The sequence below is a fragment of the Myodes glareolus genome, chromosome 5, assembly GCF_982192425.1.
Source record: "Myodes glareolus chromosome 5, mMyoGla1.1, whole genome shotgun sequence".
Taxonomy (NCBI): Eukaryota; Metazoa; Chordata; class Mammalia; order Rodentia; family Cricetidae; genus Myodes; species Myodes glareolus.
The window spans coordinates 5,970,000-5,989,991 of record NC_142030.1 but is presented as its reverse complement, the minus strand read 5'-3'; the positions used below and the strand labels follow the sequence as shown (position 1 = coordinate 5,989,991).

General features: G+C 44.2%; 1 protein-coding gene across 3 annotated transcripts in view; it reads right to left on the bottom strand.

The window, feature by feature from the left end:
• The window catches only part of Kcnk2 (potassium two pore domain channel subfamily K member 2), a 190,296-nt gene that overhangs the window by 131,215 nt on the left and 39,089 nt on the right, over window positions 1–19,992 (bottom strand). Inside the window, exon 1 of one of the 3 annotated variants that reach the window (XM_085687540.2) lies at window positions 3,150–3,349. The exons of the other annotated variants lie outside the window; for them this stretch is intronic. Coding sequence (XP_085543666.2) covers window positions 3,150–3,174 — 25 coding nt within the window. The 5' untranslated portion in view covers window positions 3,175–3,349. Of the gene's footprint in view, window positions 1–3,149; window positions 3,350–19,992 lie in introns of those variants that run through there. 3 annotated transcript variants of the gene reach the window in all.

The window sequence follows — 19,992 nt, the reverse complement described above, 5'->3', positions numbered from 1 at the left end:
TTAAACCTCTCCAAACAGTGCCACAAAGTGGGGACCAAGTGTTCAGATACTCAAGCCTAAGGGGGGACTTCTCTCATACAAAACACGACCCGTTTGTGTCTCCTCCCTGGTGGATGTCATGACCTAATTGATGGCTGTTCGATCCAAGCAGTGCTTCATGTAAAACCCATACTCGTTACCAAGGACCTCTGCCCGTGCAGCAGTTTGACTTAGCTGGGTACCACCGTTTCTGCTAGTATTGACCACGGTTCTGCAAAGGAGAAATCAACCCAGCATCTCCTCTGAGATTTTCACAGGCGAACAGATGATGTGAAGAGTGACTGCCTGAGGACACATTCTACTGTATTCAGAAAGCAAAGGTTCTGATGTCCCCGTTCATGGTCTTCCCTCCCCTTATATCTTCTAGTGTCTGCGAATGAATGAATACACCATGAAACTTGCCCGGGCCATAAGCTAGATTTTTGGAAGATGAATGTTAACTCTCCATGGATTACCCCAGGTCACATTTCCTCCAGAAGATAATTCTAAAATATACTGACTTTCTATTAGATTCAAAATTTGGTAAGGTGCTCAAGGATTTTCTACATTTCCTGAAATATGAACCAGGTAATTTGACTCCCTGTGTGGTCTGTCACTATGTCCTCATGGTCACTTCTCCCCAGGGCCTTTCCCCAATGGCCTCCTCCCCACTAAGAATCAATCCCTTTCTGCGTTGTTGCAACAGCTCAAAACTTTTGAACCTAAAATTTGGTGGTGTTGAAACCCTTTCCTTTTCTGGTGTCTTTAGAATCAGGCCACAGTGTGAAAGGTGACCCAGGGCCAACCACATCTTTGCTCTAACAAAATGAAAGAGGAGGAGGAGGGAGGGGAAGATGGAGCAGGGAGAAGGAAGAAACAGAGCGGGGGAGGACAGAGATGGGGAAGAGGAGAGGAGGGAGGAGGTAGAGAGAAGGAAGAGAAGACAACCTGTGCAAAGGTTCACCATAAGCCAGGTGTATTGGAGACCCTTCATCTGTAATTTGATCCTCATAAGGACCGTATGAGACAAACCACATGGTTCTTAGCCTTAGAGAAGTCGACTAACTTCCCCTGGACAACATGGGCCAGTGAGTGCACTGTGCGCTTCAGAGGTCCTGCACCAAGAGCTTCGGTTTCCCTGTGTTGTTCAGACACCAGCTGGGTTCTGGTTGTTCGCATGCTTCTTACCACTTCTCCCTTAGAGCCCTCCTGCATGCCACTTCTTACAGCCTGGACTGTGCCTACTCCCTTTCTTACGAGAATGCAACTTATGTTCACCCACCAGATCTCAGCAAAACAGCCCTCTTCAAAAAGGCCACTACTCCCCAAGCAAGTTCACTGCCCCCAACACAGGCTATTACACAGCCTGCCCAACCATCCTTACAGCTTCACTGCCTTTAAATATTTATTCAGACTGTCTTTTGTTCCTAATGGAGCAAAACGTGGGTGGCTAAAAACAATATAAATGTGTGGTCTGCATTCTGCAGACCAGAGGTCAGAAATCAAGGTGTCCCAAGGCCATGCTTCCTCACAGCTCCCCAGGGCTGGTTCTGTTGAATGCCATCTCCGGCAGTTGGCTGGAAATCTACGGTGTTTCTTGGCCTGGTGACAGCCCTCCCATGGCCTGGGCACTGTGTCCTTGTCTGTCTTCCTAGCATGTGTGCCCTCCGTAGGCGCACTTTTCCTTTCTAGAGGAGACCAGGAGAATTGCCCAGGCCACTCCCAGGATCCCCTCTTAATGACTCCTGTGAAGACCTTATTTCCCAGTAAGCTCACATTCCAAGGTGCTGGATTAAGATTTGATTTATTTTTCCCAAAGAAATAATTGTGGGGAAAATACAATTCAGCCTCTAACAGAGCCTGTAAGACCCCGATAAATTCAAAGAGACCTTAATATCTTGTCCCGCTGCACAATAGCTAACATGTATAAGTAAAACAATCAAAAAGTCAATGTCTATGCCATGACTCAAAGCCCAGAAGTGGTGTGACTGAGAGCTCAGCCATCACCCCCGGGGTCTACAGCATCCGAGGTGGCATTCGCATGGAATGTGTGTCTCAGGAATCAAGGAAATATTCCAGACAGCTTCAATTGCTTCCTGCCAGAAGGGAAACTGACACAGCGTCTGAAAAGCCAGATTTTCGAATTATTTTAGAAGACATTTTTCTAATTTTCAAATAGGGGTAAAATCAGATGAAAAATTGTTGACAACAATCACGTATCTGCAGGTTAAGCAGGGTCGTGAAGCCACCTGACCAAGGCGTCTGTGTCAGCACAGCCTCAGATGCCCTGGGAGGGACAGCTGTAATAAAATACAATTTGTCCACTGAGTTATAGTCTGTGTTGAAGTGTCTCATTTTGATTGCTCTCACACAGGCTGGTTCTAAGAAGGCTCTCCCTTCCCTGGTATAAAACGGAAGGATTGTCAAGAAAAACACTAAACCTTCAAAGTAAGTAATACTTGACTACAGTGTTTGGAAAAACCAACATTAAGTTAAAAAAATCCTAATAAACACAGATAGAATATGACCCTGTATTCCACAGCAGTCCATCCTGATGTCACCTCACATCTAGTCCTGACTGACTCCTTCGCCACTGTTACCTGCCTGGTTAGGTCATGAGATCAGGAGTCTTCTCTGATTGTGACAAAGGCCACAATAAGTCACCTTAAAAAGAGATAGGGTCTAATGGCAGTATGAGGAGGCTTCTATGACAGACCAGAGGGGCTCTTTTACTTTGGGTTAGTGACAGTTCATTATAGTATCAACGTATGCAGACCTCACAGTGGGAGTCAGAGAACAAAAACAGGGTTGACCTTTGTAGCCCCTGCAAAGACGGCCCCTAAGGACAGGAGACCTCCCATGAAGGCTCTACTAGCTCCAACGAGCAGGGAGAGCCAGGCTTTCATCCATGAGCGTGATGGGGTGAGGCTGATATAAATAGCTGTTAATCTAATTTTAAATTTCCAGATCCAAACACTAGCAGTCCTTGTCTATGGGACCCACCTTCTTCTAGCTCGAAAGTTTCCCCTTCTTGAAGCTCCACCTACTGAGCTGAATTAACAGAAGCATCAAGTCACCAAAACCATGTGCCTGAGCGTTCCTGTCGGGGCCAAGGCCATGAACCAACTTACTCATTCTGCAGATTCCCACATTCATCTCCCGCTGGGCAAGGCCAAGTCCTTCCCCTAGACGCTGTCGATGCTTGAACGATGAAATTGCCTCCGTTACAGTTTTTCTTCTAAGTTCCTGCTTAATCTCTGTGCACGTCCGCTGCCCTGACGTTTGTGCTATAGCTGTGCTTCAGCTCCTGGAGCCCCCTTCGGCGGTTACCCTGGAATGGTCTTGTGTTGGTTCTACAGTCTGGAGGGAAATGGTATCTGAAGTGACAAAAGCTTCCTGATACAGAGGGCACTCTGACCTTTCTTAAGTAGCCACTCAAAATGTAAAGCTTCTCATTGGTCCAAAACACAGTTTGCCTCCGTGGGACAATGGGCATGATTTGGTAATGAGCAGCCAAGAGTGTTGATTCTGGGTAGGCACAGGTTTCTCTCGGTCCCAGTGAGAATCACAAACCCTGTCAACACCTCACTCAAACTAACACAGCTAATTATACAAATTTGCTTATGGAGTGTCAGAACACCCATTGAAAAGCTACTTGGACCAACACAGCAATTTCTGTATTACAAAATCCCAGACCATGAAGGAAGTAAGAGCCAACTCTGATGAGGAAGGTTTAGTTTGACCCCCCCCCAGTTCCTGTGAGACATACTTCTCCATACATTAGGAGACGGAAAACCATTTTAAAACTTTAAATTAGATTATAATTGTTTAGATTTCTTGAGACATCCGACTCACCACACATTTTGAATAAACTTTTCTGTGAAATTATTGATGAGCTTCATCTCTGGTGAACTTGATTCTACTTATTATATGCTGATACACACTTATGGAATATTCTGCCTTGTGTGCACTCCTCTATATACCTGCCTTTCTCTGCTCAAATAAATGCTAATGGGCCAGCTAAGGGCCGGTACCTCACCTGAGTTCATTTTCTAAGCACACCTAATAGATATTTGAATGCTTTGTATTTTTATTATTTTATTTGTTTATGGGCATTTGCCCGCATATATGTCTGTGTATGTACCACATGCATGTGGTATCCAGAGGCCAGAAAGTGTATTAGACCCCCCCCAAACTGGAATGATGGGTGTAGTGAACTGTTACATGGGTGGTGGGAATTGAACCTGGGTCTTCTACAAGGGCAGTCACTGCTTTTAACCACAAGCCATCTCTCCGACCCTGTGTTTCACTTGTGGAAGAAATGATAACACCATCACTACCCCCAACACACACAGAGAAATTGGTTCTTATAATGACCAAATGATGCCTTCCATCATGGCCATGTTTATCATCAGCGAACATTTAATTCGTTTCTTTTGAGACAGGAGGAGGCTATATGTATCTTCCGAGTTCTTCATTATCACAAGGGCTTGTGATAACAGGTTAGCGAGAGCCAGCGCAGCCCACTGGGTGAAGATGACAAAATGTCTGGATTTCGGTCCCAGCCCAAACAATCATCACCTGTGGCTTAGTGTTCTCATCTGAGAAAGGGAGGTGAAAATTCGATCTTCTCCACTGTGTTAATGTGACCCCAGAGAGGAAACACTTGAAAATGTGTTTTCCATAGTGACTGAAATGTTGCAAGCTGGGTAAATGCTAACCACTTCTGCCGTTGTCATTGGCAGTCATAGTCGAAGAGAGAAAGTAGACTTCTGAGACAGGAAGGGGAAACAGAAAGGAAGAGGCCACTTATGTTCTAGAAGTCTCCAGAAAACACTCGGAAGCTTCCTTAGGAACCAAATGAGTATTTTGAGCGGGAATGTAATCAGTCCAAAGGAGGAAGTCAAAACCCATCCCTGTGCTAGAGGACACGGGACTGTTAACCAGTCCCCTTACAGGCAGGGAAGTTTTCAAATACTCCATGGTACAAAGTCCTTAGCAGGAGACAACCAAGGGCTGAGTGGGTGGCACCCAGTACTGTCAGAAAGGGTGGGAGTGGGTGCAGGGGGCTCCCAGATAGACATCACTAGACCTACAAATGGCCATCCAACCATCTACCATGCACTTAGGCTAATTTCTCTTTGCTGTGTCCCCCAGGGAATGAGCTGTAGCTCTCTGAGATGCCCCTTATCCTGGGCTCAGCTTGTCTTCAGTTCCCTCAGCCACTGCGGTCACTTAACGTCCCTTGACTTGGACAGATGGTCTCATTTTCTTCCTATTAAAGTTGTCCTCTGGACACAGGTAAAAATCTTTTCCACAAGTGGGGTTTTAATTAGAATAAAAAATTTCTAACTATAGTTTTCTGGTTGCTAGGAAAACCAATGTATGTAGAAACATACAAATGCAATAAGGGCCCTGGAGTGGGTGTGGGCTCCGGGCCAGCAGGTGTACCACACCGCAGGGGCTGTGACTCAGACAATGTGTTGGTTCCCCCTGCACAGACTCACAAGGAACCCCTCCTGTCCCTACCACCACAGAACCCCACCAGGCTCATCTTCATTAATACACAGTTGTCAAATATTTACCAAACTATTTTTAACAATTGGTAGAAATCTGTTAACCACTAAGGGTAGCTATGAATACAATTTCATGATCTTTTCCTTTTTCTTCCTGTTTTTGTATATTTACTCCCTGCAGTGAAATGCTAAATTTCGTGGTGGTTTTCCTTTGAATAAAAATTGGGTGGAATAAAAAGAGATTTGTTTGGTGCTTTCCATTGATATTTTCTCAGGAAGTGGTGCCAAAGCTGCATTGCTCAGATTCCAAACTGACTCCTAATATTCTTGGTAATGAACTGTCCTGTTTTTGTTTTTGATCTTTTTTGACTGAAGTCACGGTTGTCACTTTTGGATATGCCATTATATTCTGACCATGTACTAACTGCATGTCAGATAGCATTGGTCTTTACAGCAGCTATCTTTCCTGGTCTCTTTGAACTGAATGTTGCATCTAGAGTTAAGAAGCTGTCTGAGACAGTGCTCTGTTACTGTGAAGAGACACCGTGAGCACATCAACTTTTACAAAAGACAGCATTTACTTGGGGCTGGCTTACAGTTTCAAAAGTCTGGTCCATTATCATCATGGTGGAGAGCAAGGCAGCATGCAAGCAGACTTGATGCTGGAGAAGCAGCTGAGAGTTCCATATCTGGATCCACAGGCAGCAGGAAATGAAAGTCACTGGGCCTGGTTTTGGCTTTTGATACCTCAAAGCCCACCCCCAGTGACACTCTTCTTCTTATAAGACCACACCTCCTAATCCTTCTCAAGTAGTGCAACTCCCTAATGATTAAGCACTCAAATATATGAGCCTATGGGGGCCATTCTTATTCAAAACACTACAAAAGGTCTTGACTATATCCCATAGCACATTTTAAGCATCAGCTAAAAATGCAACCATTGTTTCTTTCCCATAATATGATAGCAAATGTTTCAGGCACTGGGTGATAAACTCAGAAAGTTAGACAGTCACCACGGTAACGTTGAACACCCTAAGTTTCCATGAAAAACCTATAATGAAACCCAAAGATGGATTTGAAAGAGACCATGAAAGAAATGCCAACTAAAGTGTGCATTTTTTATTCAAATAAATTGCACAGGACATCAGCCAGTTGTATTTTGGAAGACTGTCCTTAAAAATTATTTTCTTTGCAGTTAGTTGAAAGACTAAATATAAAAGTCAATTTTAAAGTGTGTGTGTTGGGGTTACTTATGCTGAGGTCAGAGGACAATTGTAGGAGCCTATTCTTTCCTCCTAACATGTGGGTTCTGGGACCCAAACTCAGGTCATCATACTTAGTGGTGAACACCCTTACCTAAGAGACATCTTGCCAACACCCACAAATTATGTTTTTAAATCAACAACTATGATATGTTAGCCATTAATCTGGCTTACATTTATTCTTCTAGAAAAACATCACGAAGGGTTCAATTATTCTGTTTAGAAAATATCATTAAAAAACATGACTGCCATTACCATGATGTACTGAGGGTCAGTTAACACCCTCTGCCTTCCTTGTGCGTGAGTTTCTTGGGGTAGGGACCTTGTTTTATACTCAGTGTCTAACATGTGATAAATTCTCAGTAAAACTTGTTGAAATGAACTTAACTATTTGAAGAGTCCCAAAGACTTGGGTATCAATCAATGGGCGCAGAAATGTGGCCACCAGACACAATGGAATATTAAGTAATGATGTTCCGTTGTTTGAGGCAGCGTGGATGAAGCTGGAAAACAGCAGATCATTTTTTATGTTGTTAGTTGTTACATATTTCAGAAGTATAAAGGAGCTGGAATATGACCATAAATTTGGATTTTGAAAGTTGAGGACATCTTCCAGATTTGTCTCAGAATGATTTTCTTTGTTTCTGTTGTTGTTGTTTTTGTTGTTAGTTTGGTTGTTTGCTTTTTGTTTTTGTTTTGTTTTTTTACTTGCAAGAAAAAAATTACAGCCAGAGGTTCAGGTCATCCCAGCTCACCTGCTCCTTCCTTCTTTCTCAGCCCTCTTATGGAGGGGGCCTCCATCTTCCTGTGAGTCCAGATGGATTTTTCTGGTGTGTATATGCGTACACAAAAATATAAAGTATCTTTACATTTATATAAACTGTATTCTACTATAAGAATTCTCTTCAACTTGCTCTCGCATTAAACATTCATGTCATCGAGATTCATTCATGTTGTAGAATACGGAACTTTCTTAGGACAATACACTTTTCCCTGTTCAAAACTGAAGCAAAGTTATTTTCTACAAGCTGCTTGTATTTTATATTTATATTATGTTTGTATTTCTTTTATATTATTGTGGTAAATCATATGGACAGATAAGCAACTTGGAGAACAGGTTCCTTTAAGTTTGAAGTTCTAGAAGGATAGAGTCTGTCATGGCCAAAAAGACACTTGGGAGCCAGGGAAGACATGGTAACAGGAGCAGGAAGCCAGCTCACCAAATTGGACCTGTGCTTGGGAAGCAGAGAGAAAACAAGTGTCTTCCTCATTCCTTAAGTGACACGTCTCCTCCCATATCCTCCCCAAACAGCGCCACCAGCTGGGAACCAAGTATCTAAGCCCATGAGCCTATGGAGGGGCATTTCACACTCAAACCCCACACTATAACTTGTCCTAAAGTTAGGATAATAGAGCTTATCTTAGGAACACAAGGCAAGGAGAGGGACAAAGGGTCTCTGCACACCTCTTCAAGCCATCAGGTCCTATTGGTGAGCTCTCTAGACTACGTTCTCTACAGAAGCTGGAAGCCTGGGTTTAGGGCTGGGGATGAGGGAAAGGTTTGAACTGTCCACCCTGGTCCATGGGATCCCATCTTATGGAGCCCTGAGTCAACAGGAGCCATACTTGCTCTAGGCACTGGCAGGAAGAGGTGGCATGGATCCTCTTCAGAATTTCAAGGAGATGTTCTCTCTCCTTTTCCTCCCAACTTCCCTCACAAAAGTGTCAACATTGTTCACAGCAGACTGAGCAACATAGTATTTCACCGACATAAAGGCAAGATCGTGACTGAAAAGCAAAGCTCGACAATTCCTTTTATTAGCAACTTCCAAAAATTGCTTGTCTAGACAAATTTCCCTTTTCTATTTGGCTCCTAGGTGACTAATCCATGTTTAATGTGAAATTAAAACATTACCAAATGTCTTAGTTGGGTGTTCTATGGCTCTGATGAAACTACAGAACCAAAAGCAACTTGGGAGGAAAGGGTTTACTTCAGCTCAAAGCTCTTAGGTCACCCATCCATCACTGACGGATGGGGCGGGAACTCAGGCAGGGCAGGAGCTTTGAGGTAAGAACTGGCACAGAGGCCATCGAACAGTGTCGTGTACTGACTTGCTCCACATGGCAGGCTCTGCCTACTTTCTTCTACAACTTAGGGTCGCCTGCTCAGTGGAGGAACTGACCACAGAGGGCCAAGCCCTTCCATATCAATCATTAGTCAAGAAAATATACTGCAGAGTTAGTATAGGGAATCTGATCAAGGGGTTTTCGCAATTGAGGTTCCTCTGTCCAGAGGGTTACAGCTTGTGTCAAGTTGAAAAACAAACAAACAAACAAACAAACAAAGACCTAACCAGGACACCAAGCCATAATTTACCCTACCAAGTAACTAGATGGTCACCATGAAGAAGTATTATTGACTCTGAGATCCTAAATCATTCAATGGTTATATTTTATATTGCTTGATTTATATATGTCTCTTTCTTGATTTTTTTCTTACTGAAAATGTGGCTAATGCTAAAGATAAATCAAAGGTTCTTTGAAAAAAATAAAGAAAAACTAATTTTCTGCACCTCTGGGTTACAAGTGTGTAGACTTGAAGATTCCCATGTAACAGAATCCAGACTTAGAGAGAGAGAAAGAGAGAAATGGAAACCATTAAAAGAATAAGAGAATTTATCTCAGAGCTTTCATGGATTAGAATTGCTCATAAAAACCCATTACATGTTTTGAAAGTTCTCTTTACAGAGAAATAAAAGGAAATAATTGCTCAAAATAGTAAAGGGGGGGCAAGAAAACAAAGCCCAATTAGGTAACTCTTAATTACCCAATTTAAATCTACTTTAAATAAGTAGCAAGTTGGAATACCGAAACATTTTACATCTTTATCAATTTTGCTTTCCATTGACTCCTCAGACTAAACAATGACCTTGTCTGTCTTGATCAGTTACCTTTTGTTATCTCTGTGAATGAATACTTTGAACAACTTGAGGAGAAAAGCTTGGCTTTTGGGCCATAGTTTCCAAGGGTTCTGTCTGTGCCTTCTTGGCTTCATGTTTCTCAGTCCATGAGAGGCAAAATATCATGGTGGGTGGAGGGGGCCACAAGGAGTTTCTTTATCTCTCATGGGGCAGGAAATAATGATAGTGGGGGGAAACAGGTAGGAGCCAGGGCAAGATGTTGCTGATACCTGCTTTACCCTGATAGGCCCATCTCTCCCTTTCCCCACCTCCCAGGAAGGGGTTGATCTTCTGACTAGGTCAGAGCTCTTGTATTGAAGGGCCCCGGAAACCCCATCAGACACATGCAGGGGTGGGTATCAGCAATCTTCAGAATGTTTTCTAATCCAATCAAGTTATCAATCAAAACTAGCCATCATGTTGTTTGAAACTTCACATCTCACAGAAACCAGAAATAAAAAAAAAAAGAGGGTGCTTTAGGGTTGTTGGCAGGAAGAGGAAATGCTATACACCTGAAGGCACAGAGGAGTTTAGATACAAATGATAGTGTTACACAAGATGGGGTTCCAGGACCTGACTCCTGAGCAGCTCAGCCTTCCAAGAAACATGGCCTGGAGGGTGAAGCAGGGCGGCTCTGTCTCAAGCCCATGGAGTCTGTCCTTTTGAGTAGTCCTGACTTCTTCTTTCCCACCAGGTTCCAGCTGTGCCAGAGCAGGCAAGGACTGAGCTTTCTGTCTCCTGCTCTAGAGCAGGTCTGTGCTTGAGAGCTGACTCCTCCAGGAATTGTGAGCAAGTCCAAGCCTGCTGCAATCAGCCAAGGAGGCAAACAGCATTCTAGACATGGATTCTGCAGCCTCAGCTCCCAGGTGATGCTGAGTTCATACCCCCTTCAACAGTTTCTCGTTCCTGAACCATGTGAGAGCCGGTCGCCTATTGTCATTGGTAGGATCCAAATTGGGTATACACATATATGCCCATTCACATACACACACAGACACACATATGCCCCCACACATGCACCCTGACAAACACATGCTCCTATTCACGCATGCACACATATGCACACTTGCACACATATACATGTACACATACGCATGTGTACACACGCTCATGTTTATTGTAGCACCTCTTCCCAGCACATAAGCTTTTACAAGACTTGACCCAGTATCATCTCAATCAAGTAAAAATGTTTCAGTTTGAATGGCTCATCTTACTCCTCTAACTCTCATTCTATGACCACAAATTAATCTATATAGCCTGAGTAGATGATGAATGAAAAATGCTAAAAATTTTTCATCAAGCACTGATAACGTCATCAGTCTTGTCATGCACGCCAGCCGCTTGCCCCGCATACACATATCAAATTGCTTCTCAGATTTTAAACCTCTGCTCAAGCAAATCCATCCGTCAAACCTTGGCAGACACCCTAGCGCCTGCTGCCCTTCAACTTTCCACTCTGACATTCACACATCTGAGCATCTGCGAACGTCAGAGTCTGCTCTGAAGATACTGTGAAGGGAGGCATCTCTGCCTGGGCTCTCTCCTTCTTCACTGCCGCTTGGGTTCCTGTCTCTGGGGTTGTAACAATTACCACCGCTGTGCTCCTTCCTCTCTGAGGAGCCGTCTAGGAAACCACACGTGGCTCTTCTCACAGATTCCCCAGCCACTCAGACGTGCCCAGGTTCATGCATTGCCCTTCCAGAGGTGGGAGGAGATAGCTGACGCACAAGGTCTCCTGGTGGTGGATGCTTCTGTTCTACAGCGCAGGTGCATCTGAAGGAGGCCTTCTGCAGAGAATGTGGAAGGACTATCTGAACAGGCAGCCATGGAGATGCAGGTGGGCCGAGGAGGCAAGGGGACCTATTCTGTTTCACCCAGATTTCAGCAGGAGTCTCTACCACATCTGTTTCTAAACCTTTCTCCCTTCTGCGGCGAGGCTATGAATCCAACCATGGTGTCTCGGTGGCTTTGCACAGGAGAAAATTGAAGCTACCAGCAAGAAAACCTTGAGTTGCAGGTTCCCTGATTATCACAGCCTACCTTACTATCATGTGCCCACTGTTTCCAGGCCCATAATAAATGACTTATACTCAGTAGCTTGTTGATGCTCCAGGTCCCTCCCCTAAGCTCTGCTCCTTCCTGACCCACATCTATCTGGCTGAGTACCTTTCTCCACCTTCAAACCTTCCTCCTGCCCTGCCTGCCATAGGCCATCTCTCTTCTTAGGTCAGGAATTTGCTAGACCCCACTTACCATCGACTTCATCCTCTCCTTCTTACTTTGTTCTGCACAGCATTGGTCTTCGTTCCTCTTTATTGTATGTGCATGTGTGTGTGGACATACACACATGCATGTTTGAAGGTGCATAGGTTCACATATGGAAGAGGGAGATGACTCACACGCGTGTATGCATTTGAAGGCCCAGTGCTGACACTGGTGTCCTCCCAGATTGTGCTCTGGTTTTTATTGAGGTAGGGTCTCTCTCTGGATCCAGAGCTTGCTGGTGTCAGCTAGGGTGCCTAGTCAGCTTGCCCTGCCTCTGCCCGCCAAGCACTGGAACCACCGAGGCTGCTGTGCCCTCCCAGCCTTTGCCTGCGTTCTCTGGACCAGTCTTCAGGCTTGTGTTGCAAGTGCTTTCTCTACGGAGCCATCTGCCCAGTTTGTCTTCTTAAATTAGGATGTGTATCCTCCTTTAAAGTCAGAGCCTTGCGTCTCCCTTAGTTTTAACCTTCTGACCACCAGCGCTCTCTCTCTCTCTCTCTTTCTCTCTCTCTCTCTCTCTCTCTCTCTCTGTGTGTGTGTGTGTGAAGAGAGAGAGAGAGAGAGAGAGAGAGAGAGAGAGAGAAGGCCTGTGAGGGGTGAGCGGGAGGGTGGAGCAGAAATGACTGAGTGGGGAGGAGCAGGCAGGAAGTCACAGCAGTTAAAAGTATATACTGTGCTCTCTTGCAGAGGACCTGTGTTTGGGCCTCTCTACTACCCATAACCCTAGCTCAGGAGACCTGACACCTTCTTCTGGCTTCTATGGGCAACTGCACTCACCCAGACCAAGCGTGTGTGTGTGTGTGTGTGTGTGTGTGTGTGTGTGTGTGTGTGTGTGTGTGTGATATACACATAATTATAAAAAATAATCTAAATTTAGAAATGAGTATTGTGATGCTTATATAAAAGGTGAATATGAACTGGAGATAAAATTGTTTAAAAGAACATGAAAATATTTGGGGGGGTCGGCTTTTGCCCTTCAATACTATTTGCACAATGGCCTAAGTAACTTCCTTTATGTGTGATAAACTTTATTCCACCACTACCATGAATGCGTATCAGGATGATGTATATTTACCATGTGTACCAAGCTGACAGCTTTACCAGCTCAGAGAGTGACACTGTGTCTCCAGTGTGCCCACCTACATGACAACAACCAGCGTTGTGCAAAGGTTCAGGGACTTGCATGTCACCAGGCTTGTCTTCTGAGCTCACAATGCCTTATTCACATCTTAAGGGGTTTAAATTCATCCAGCATTGTGCACTTTGAGAAAACCTAGTTGTCGGCATCCGGACTCAGACCGACTGTCTTTGTCCTGCGCAGAGCGCGTCTCCTCTCTTTAAATTAAAACCCGGATGCTTATCTGCATCTTTGGTCTCCAGCATAATGTTTTTATTCCCGAAGAGTAATTTGGCCTTTTGAACAGACTTAGGCAATTAACTCTGTCAGAGACCTGTACAGGATTTAATGAAAGCCATGCACTGGCCAGCTCATGAAGGGAGCACAGTACTATTATCATTGTGCTGTGTAGAAGATTGTGGGCATGGACTATTAGGCTCACAACTCTTCAAAAACTGTGTTCTAATTCATTAATAATCTATATGAAATCGATGTTTAATTAAAATGTCTACAACACCAAGATGTGTTCCGTTTTAAAATAAATAAATTAAATTCACCAATAATTCTTCTATTTCCTACTGGTGTGTGTGTGTGTGTGTGTGTGTGTGTGTGTGTGTGTGTGTGTGTGTGTATGTGTGTGTGTGTGTTTGCACATGGATGTGGGGGTGTATATGTGTGTGTTAGTGCATGTATTCACAGACCAGGAGTAAAAGTCAGGTGTCCCTTAGCCATTCTTTATCTTACCGAGAAAGAATCTTTCAGAAAAGCTGGGACACTCTGGTACAGTCGCACTGGCCTGCAAGCTCCAGGGATCCCTCAGTGCTGAGGTGACACTAGACCAGTCTTGGATGGGGACACTGGGGACAAAATGCAGGTCTTTGTGCCTTCACCCTCTAAGGAGTCATTAACCCCCTTGACCAGCTCCCAAATCTCTATTCCCCAGAGCCTGAGCCCCAGTAATTTCAGCCAATTTTAAACCATCATCTCCAGAGCCTGTGCCCCAGTAATTCCAGTTGATTTTCGTCATTAAAACTCATTCCAAGGACAACTATTTTTATTAGCGAAAAATCATACCTCTGGAATATTTTTGAAGGGATTCACTTCCTTTTCAAATCCATTCTTTTAGCCACAGGAACTTTTAAAATATTTTTATAGGAAGGCTCCAAATGTTAGTGCTAGAACATTGATTGGCTTTAATCCCTAGGACTAGTCATACATTGGTTAAGACTATAGCTTTGGAGGTTTTTTTCTTTCTCAAACCTGTATGAAATACTTTTGAACCACAAACTCCTCATACCAATAAAGCAATTAGTACTGTTCTTTGTCTGGAGGTTAAAAAAATTAACTTTTAAATATAGAAACACTCACTGGGCTTTATTTCTGGACAAAAACCAAGGCAAAACAGCCAAAGCCTTTTCACAGGTAGGCATAAGCTCAATCTGGAGAAAGGAGCTATGCACATTTGAGACTGTCTCACGTTGAATTTCATAAAATCCATAAAATGCAAAATGAATTTCACATTTTAAATGGGGCTACAATTTCGTCCTTTTATATGGGAGCTGAAAGCAAGTGCTTCCGAATATGTGAGGGAAAGCAGAAGACATATTTTCTAAGGTTGCTCAGGGGTCCCAGGGACTCAATGAGATGTCTCAGCAAAGGTGTCTTGCAGCCAAGTCTGAGGGCCTGAGTTCAATCCCTGGGACCCACATAGTGGTGGGGAGGACAGCCAGGCCATCCTGTGACATTTGCTTGCGGGCTGTGGCATGTGCTTGTCCCACTCAACAAAAAATTGTAATAGAGATATTTTAATTTTAGTCATTGTGACAAATCTAGCCATAGTAAACTTCCATTATCTTGTAAGCTAGATAACATGCAAAGTTTTATGTATAAACAGAAGTATTTCCGCAGAAAAAAGTTCTAAGTTTATATCTATTAGTAGAGTCATGGTCAAAGTCCTGTGGACCATGCATTGTGTGTATTATATAAACGTTATTACTGTTTCTCAAAGTATCTATAGCTTTCTATCAGTGCACAGGGGTGGGCTCAAATTTTCCTAACAGTCATATCTTCTGTAACTAGACATTTGGATTTAGTATGTGTGTGTAGTGTGTGAGCATTCGTGTGTATGGGTGTGGGCATGTTTTTGCATGGCCCAAGTGCAGAGGCTGGAGAGCACCTTGAGTCATGCTTTGTCTGAAGTAGGGTCTCTTTGTGTTGTTCCCAGCTGCAGGAATTGTCCCTCCCCATCTCCTTTATCCCATAGAGTGCCCAGGTCAAGGCTAAGCATGCAGCGCTTTGCTGTGCTGTGTATCCACGTTGTGCATCCATGCTCTGCATCCAACACTTACATTTGTGCAGCCAATGTTCTAACCACTGAGCAATCTCCCCAGCCCCAAGTGCTAGCATAACTAATTTCACATTCTCTAGAGAGGCAGCAAGTATGATTCATTGAATACACAAGGTGTTGAAAAGATTGTGTTTCAGCTTAACACCATAGAACAGGACATACAGCAAACCACAGATGTGTAGATAAATACAGACTCATGATTTAGCTGAAACTACTCTACACTTCCTTGTGGCTCTCCTGCTACATGGCATAGAACTTCATAGAACATGTTTTAGAGTCTGATAAATTTAAAAGCTGTCTAAGCTGCTAACTCATACCACCTCGGTGCTAACTGAACTTCGGAAACATTTATGTTTTGTTTCTCATTCTTCTCTTTACTGGACCCCTTCAGATAAGACCAAGCAGGGAGGAGACATTCACAGTATCTCTTGGTACTGGCAGAAGATGGCGCCTCTGGGGTCAGCCTCTTCCTTTGTTAGCTATTAACGAGGACACTCAGTATGAGCATCCTAGACCACTCTGCTGGCGAGCGTTCTTGGCTTCTCAGGTCATTTCACCTGCACCCTTCTCTGTGATGAGCTAAGCGCAGGCCCCGCCTGACCGCTTCTATTGGCTGCAGATTCCCAGCGTCTCTGCCCCGTGGGCAGGCCTTCTGGCTTTTTCTAAGAGCCTGTGCCACAGGAAGCTGAGGAGAGGTTCTAGGGATAATACAGACCCGGAATGTCTGGCCACGCTGACGTCCATGTCAGCCTTGCTGGAGCCCTCAAGCCCAGCTGTCGTGCTGCCTTGGCCCTCTCTGTATGAGGTGACTTGCTATAGGGAACGGTAGGCAAAACACGTCTACCCTTAGGGTTCAGACCAGAAAGAACACCGCACTGACTCTCTGCCCTCTCCCTTCACTCTTTCTTCCCTCTGTCTCAAGTTGAAAACTGTGAACTTGTCTCTTATCTTTTCTTTTCTGTCACAAATTATTTGTTAGTTACATTCCGTGATGAGGTTTGACCAGACCTGATATTTCCAACTATTCAGTGAGAGCTACAAAGATTCTGAAAGTCCTTTCTTTCTCAAGTCTTTCTGCCTCTTAGAGTCACGAATTTGTTTCATGGCCTTGTTTTGCAGCCTTAATAAAACTGATACCTTGTATTTACCTAACAATCTTTTTAAAAGTTTTTATTTTATTTATTTATTTTTATTTACTATGTATGAATAGACATAGTATGGCGTATAATATATATTATATGTATGTGATAAATATTTTATATGCATAATATAGTATAACATATGTATATATGTGTATATATATTCTCACATAATGATGATGAAGATTCTGTATTCAAAGGTTGAATCACCTATTTAGCAGCATTTACTGAGTTCATATTATGTGCTTGACATATTTCTGACCAATGAGGAAAGATTTTAACAGAATGAGTAAAATCTCTGCTCCCCCTGGAGACTACAGTCTAGGTACGAAGAAACATGTACCCATACCTATCCCCCGACACACACACAGAGGACGAACGCCTGTGTAAAGAAGCAAGAACACACTGTGTGATCCAAGATGCTGGGTGACTTTTTACACGGAGCAGTGATTTGAAGCCCCCAGAGTATAGCTTTTAAGCTAAAACCACTCAAGACAAAGAGACAAGAGAAATTGAAATTGCCAGACAGACAAAGAAAGAAACGGGCCTGAAGGGGAAAGGAGCAAAGCTTGGATAGGCAAGGAAGGTGAAGAAAGCAAACGTCTTCAGTGTCACTGGAGGGCGGATTGCAAGAGAAAAGCAGAAGGAAGAGGGAAAGGCTAGGTTGTGGGGAGGGGTATATGGGCTTCAAGAGCAAGAAAAAAGCCTGGCTTTTATCCACTGTACAATGGGGAGGCTGTTGGAGAGGTTCAGTTGGTGGGGGCAGGAGGATGACGACTTTGTCTTTGAAGAAAGAATATAAGGGACTGAAATAGAAGCAAAAACGTAGAAATCTAGGTAAAGCTGAGGTGGTAGCAAAAAGGCACGTGACAGAAGCTGATGCGCATTTCAGAGGTAAAGTGAACAGAACATATTGATGGGTAAAGAAGAATCAGCAACATTGCACTTAAGTGGGGTTGACTTAGATCCCTTTCTGTTCTCAGAGCTGAGGGGTCTGCTCTGTCTTCAATGGACTTTTAGTTCTCACCAACAGAGACCCAAGAGTGAGGTGCAACTGCCCCTCCTACAGGGAGAAGGAATCGGGAAAATGTCACAAAGTTCCAAGACAGAACAGTAGGTGGGTAGAATGGCAAACATTTATCTGGTGGAAGGGTATGGCCACAGGTAAGAGAAAGGGATGGATTGTGGACGAGGGCAGAGGGCAATGTCATAGTCAAGGGACTTTGGTGTTCAAAAGCAAATGTTTTTAGGTAACCCCATCCGACCTTTAAAAACAAATTATGTATTTTTTGTAATTTTTGTTTTATATGTATGAGTATTTATTTTGCAGATAGATAGATAGACAGACAGACAGACAGACAGATAGCCTGGTACCTAATGGAGGCACTGGATGCCCTGGAACTTGTGTGTTACAGATGATTATCTGCCACCTAGGTGCTGGGAACTGAACTCAGGTTCTCTGTTAGAACAATCACTGAGCCGTCTCTCCAGCCCTTCCTTACCTTCCTTGATCTCCACACTCTCCTGTACTACCCCCTAGTCCCAAGTTTCTTCTTGATCTCCTTGTATTATTTCTTTAACCATTTTAATTTGACTTTCACCATTATTTGGGATCTGTGGCTGTGATCAAAACCAACCAAAACCAACCTGGGGAGGAAAAGTCTTATCTGGCTTAGAATCTAGAGTGAATCATTGAGGGAAGCCAAGGCAGGAACTCAAGAAGAGACCATGGGGGAAGGCTGCTCACAGGTTTGCCTTGATAACTCAGCTGGCTTTCTTATACAGCCCAGTCCTACCTGCCTAGGGATAGTACAGTGATCTAGGCCCTTCTATATCAATTAGCAATTAATAAAATGCCTGTAAACATGGCTACCAGTCAATATGATGGAGACAATTCCTTGGTCAAGACTGTGTCGAGCTAAAACCTATGACGGTTATCTTTATATCTTTACCCTTATCAATATCATCATCTTCTTCATTGCCCTCTTTGCTAATGGCACAGATCCTACAAAGCTGATTCTGCTGAAGGCACTGGCTCCTCATTTGGTCAACAAAAATCAGGATGAATGCCCGGCACTTCTGCCAGCTCTGGTGTCTGAGGGTCAAACTCCTGCTTTCACTCTGCACGTAAGCATGCTGGCCAATGAGATGTGTCTGCCTAAAACACAGTGACCCGTAACCTCTCTGATCCCCCATTATAGCCTAAAGACACAGAATCACCATCATTAACCTGCAGTAACCTTGGGGGCCGGCAGCCAAGGTGGACTTCCCCAAGATGGAAAGCAGTTATCCATGATGGAGAGGCAGCACGCTGGAGCAGTTGACATTACAGGAGCCAGAATGGTCCCCTTGGAGGCTATAAGGGTCAATGGCTTATCCCACCACCTTGAAGACAACGGTGGGTGAGACGGAGTGCGGGCACGTAATGACGGGAACTGAGTGATGACGTCAAGTTCTTGTCATGCACCCCAGTTCTTCCACTTTCTACCGAGATTTGTATCAGTGGTCTCCGGACCCTTTATGAGCCCCCCCATTTCCAATGTATCTATTAAATCCCCTCTGCTTTTCAGTATAGCGTGTCTCTTTCTCTGGTGTACAGGAGACTAAGCCCAAGCCCGCTCGCAGCGCAGGTGCTTTGCTCGAACGCTCTGATTGCATTAGCCGTTTATCGAGCGCTAACCTGGTGTTTACAGTCTGAATAATGTCTTCCAACTTTCTGGGGCAAAAGCTATGATTAAGTCTCTCGGTAGGGAACTGTGGACTTGGGGAGATGAAGCAGCTTGCCCAGGCCAGGGCAGGGAGGATCAGAACCGAGGCGTGAGAATGAGCTAGTCTGCTTCCCGAGCTCCTGTGTTCATCCCGTCATCACCCTCCCCTGCCAGGCCTCAGGCTCATCTCCTTTCTCTCTTTGCCTTCCTTGGGTTTCCCTTCTCCTGGCTTCCACCCTCTCTTCTCTGTTCTAGCTCTTCCTTCTTCTACTTTGTGCAGACTGCTTCTTCCTGGTCCCTCTGTACAACTTTGCCTTGACGAATTTGAAATTTTGTGTTAGTACAAATAGGGAATCGATTTCATGCACTATTATTGGGGGGCAAAGGTGTTCAGTGGCAGAAAACCAGGTTCACCTGGTAATCCAATGATGTAAGCAGTGTGCAAATGTCACAACACTTAGCACACCACCATAGTCTGTGGAAGGAAAGGAGGTCTATTTCTCATTAGCATCCCATGGATCCCACACAGCCAAGACGGTGGAGGTCTGCTCTCACTTCCACCAGTTCCTCAGTACTTGGAGTATTTGTCATTCGCCCAACAAGGGGCCTGTGCACTTACAAAGATCTTCCTGCTTCTCCCCAATTCAGCCTCCAGGTATAATT